This window comes from Penaeus monodon, chromosome 25 (assembly GCF_015228065.2).
Source record: "Penaeus monodon isolate SGIC_2016 chromosome 25, NSTDA_Pmon_1, whole genome shotgun sequence".
Classification (NCBI taxonomy): Eukaryota; Metazoa; Arthropoda; class Malacostraca; order Decapoda; family Penaeidae; genus Penaeus; species Penaeus monodon.
Genome location: NC_051410.1, coordinates 40935954 through 40937947, shown reverse-complemented (window position 1 = coordinate 40937947; position 1994 = coordinate 40935954). Strand labels below are relative to the sequence as shown.

Here is a 1994-nt window from a genome sequence, read left to right as displayed (position 1 = left end):
AGGAGCCCCGGGAGCTCCTCCGCGTCGGGCGTGCGGTCGCTGTCCGTGGCCTCCTTCTTCACGCTGCTCTGCTTCGACCTGTTACACTGCTCCTTCATGCACTTGGACAGCGGCTCCGCGTCGTCCCTGAACCGCGCCTTCGCCCCGCCCAGGTTGTCGCAGTCCTCCGGCAGGTCGAAGGTGACCGAGTGGCCCGAATCCGACCTCTTCCTCCTGAGCTGCCCTTTGTGCTTGAGGTTGGACCTGAGGCTCGAGGTGGGCGTGACGGCAGCCAGGGGCGCGGCGGTGGGCGTCGTGGGCGGGCGGGGGTCCCCGTGGAGCGGGGGGAGCACCACGTCCCTCTTCCCCGGGGTCGACGGCGAGAACCGCCCGTCGCCGAGGCTGAGGACGGCTTCGTGGAGGTAGCTCGGCGCCGCAATGTTGTTGACCCTATCGCGCGCGCCGGAGGTCACGGCCTCGCGCGCTATGGAGGTCACGGCGTCTCGGACGCTGGAGGTCATCGCGCTGAGCTGCCCCGCGCTGAAGGGGAGGATGCCGGGCGTCACGTCCCGGCAGCCGCGCGGGGGGTCGCTCAAGATCTCGGGCGTGTCCGTGGAGCTGCTCCCCAGCGCCGAATCGTCCAAGTGGAGCGAGTAGTCGCTGCGCGTCTTGGTGGGCTTCCTCCTGATCTGGCCTCGGGCGCGCGTCTCGTCGTCCTCGTCCGACGTGCTAATGACGTCAGCCCTCTGCGCGGCGTGCGGCGGCCCGCTTTCCTTGTCCCTGGCGGCGTCAGCGCTCGGCCGCATGACGTCAGCGCCGGCCTTGCTCACCCTCCGCCGGATGGCAGAGCTCCGTCGCGACGCCTGCATGGAGAACTTCCTGGGCAGCGAGAACCTGGTCGAAGGGTGCGGGTGCGGGCGCGGGGTGTCCTCCGTCGAGCCGGGCAGCGACCGCCGGCGGGACCGCCCCGCGACGGGCGCCTCGTCCTCACTCACGCCGACGGAGCCCTTGGCTTCATCCCTCCTTTTCTCGCCCCCGCCACTTACATTTTTACTTTCCGGTTTAACTTCGTTTTCATTATTGTTTGTCACTGCCGACGCAGCGCTTGCCGCTTCAGGGCGAGGTTTGGCTGGAGTCTTTGTCCGTAACTTTTCCAGCAGATTTTTGGCAGCCTCGCCGGTGTCGTACCTGCGGTCCACACAGCCCTCGGTGTAACTCACACTGCTGCGGAGCTGGGTCGCCGCCAGGCCCTGGCCGCCCGCCTGGTAGATCCCCCCGCTGGCGGAGAGCGTGGGCGTGGTGGGGCGGCGGGGGGTGTGGGTGCGGCGCCCCGTGGCCCCCGGCCTGACGACGTCCTGGTGCGTGGCTGCTGGAGCGGTGGGCGCGGTGGTGGCGGCATCTCCTCCCTGGTCGGGCACCAGCCACTCCAGCAGGTTCCATAGTCGGCGGGACATGGCGCAGTGGGCGGCATTATGGGCGCCCTCCCGCGCTCGCACTCGCTGCTCCCGATCCCTCCGCCGACGGGCTGTCTCTCGCCACTGCAGGATCACTCATTATTTCTCGCGCAATATCGATCAGCGGGAAATGCACCGAATCTGCAGGATGCAATCTTCAACAACACCTAAAAATACACTGCACGAGAACACACACACACTCTCAAGCATATTCACCGTCGCCCTTGAACTCAGGACACTCTGCACTTGGAGAGTCCATCACAACAAGTAATTTATTCCTGCCTCATCACAATGTCCCTCGAGAGGCCTTGATCGCGGCGGACGAGGCGGTGGACCGACGCCAAGGACTCTAAAGTCAGAGCTCGCGAAAACACTCGCTTCGCAACATGATCAAAATTCTACCTGGAAAGCCAAAGAGAAATGAATACCTGCTATCGAAATATCTGCTAATGTGCAGACCGCGAACCCGGCGTGTATTATCGAGTTTCGGTCCTGCAGTCCGCAACCAGCCTCCTGTGCACAAGGACCTGCATTCATCGCTGCCAAAAGCATGCACGAGAT

At 64.8% G+C, this 1994-nt stretch overlaps 1 protein-coding gene across 1 annotated transcript in view; it reads right to left on the bottom strand.

The window, feature by feature from the left end:
• LOC119589411 overlaps positions 1-1433 on the bottom strand; it is a 7520-nt gene extending 6087 nt beyond the window's left edge. The window contains exon 1 of the mRNA XM_037938022.1: positions 7-1433. Coding sequence (XP_037793950.1) covers positions 7-1433 — 1427 coding nt within the window. The remainder of the gene's footprint in view (positions 1-6) is intronic.
• Positions 1434-1994: the final 561 nt, after the last annotated feature.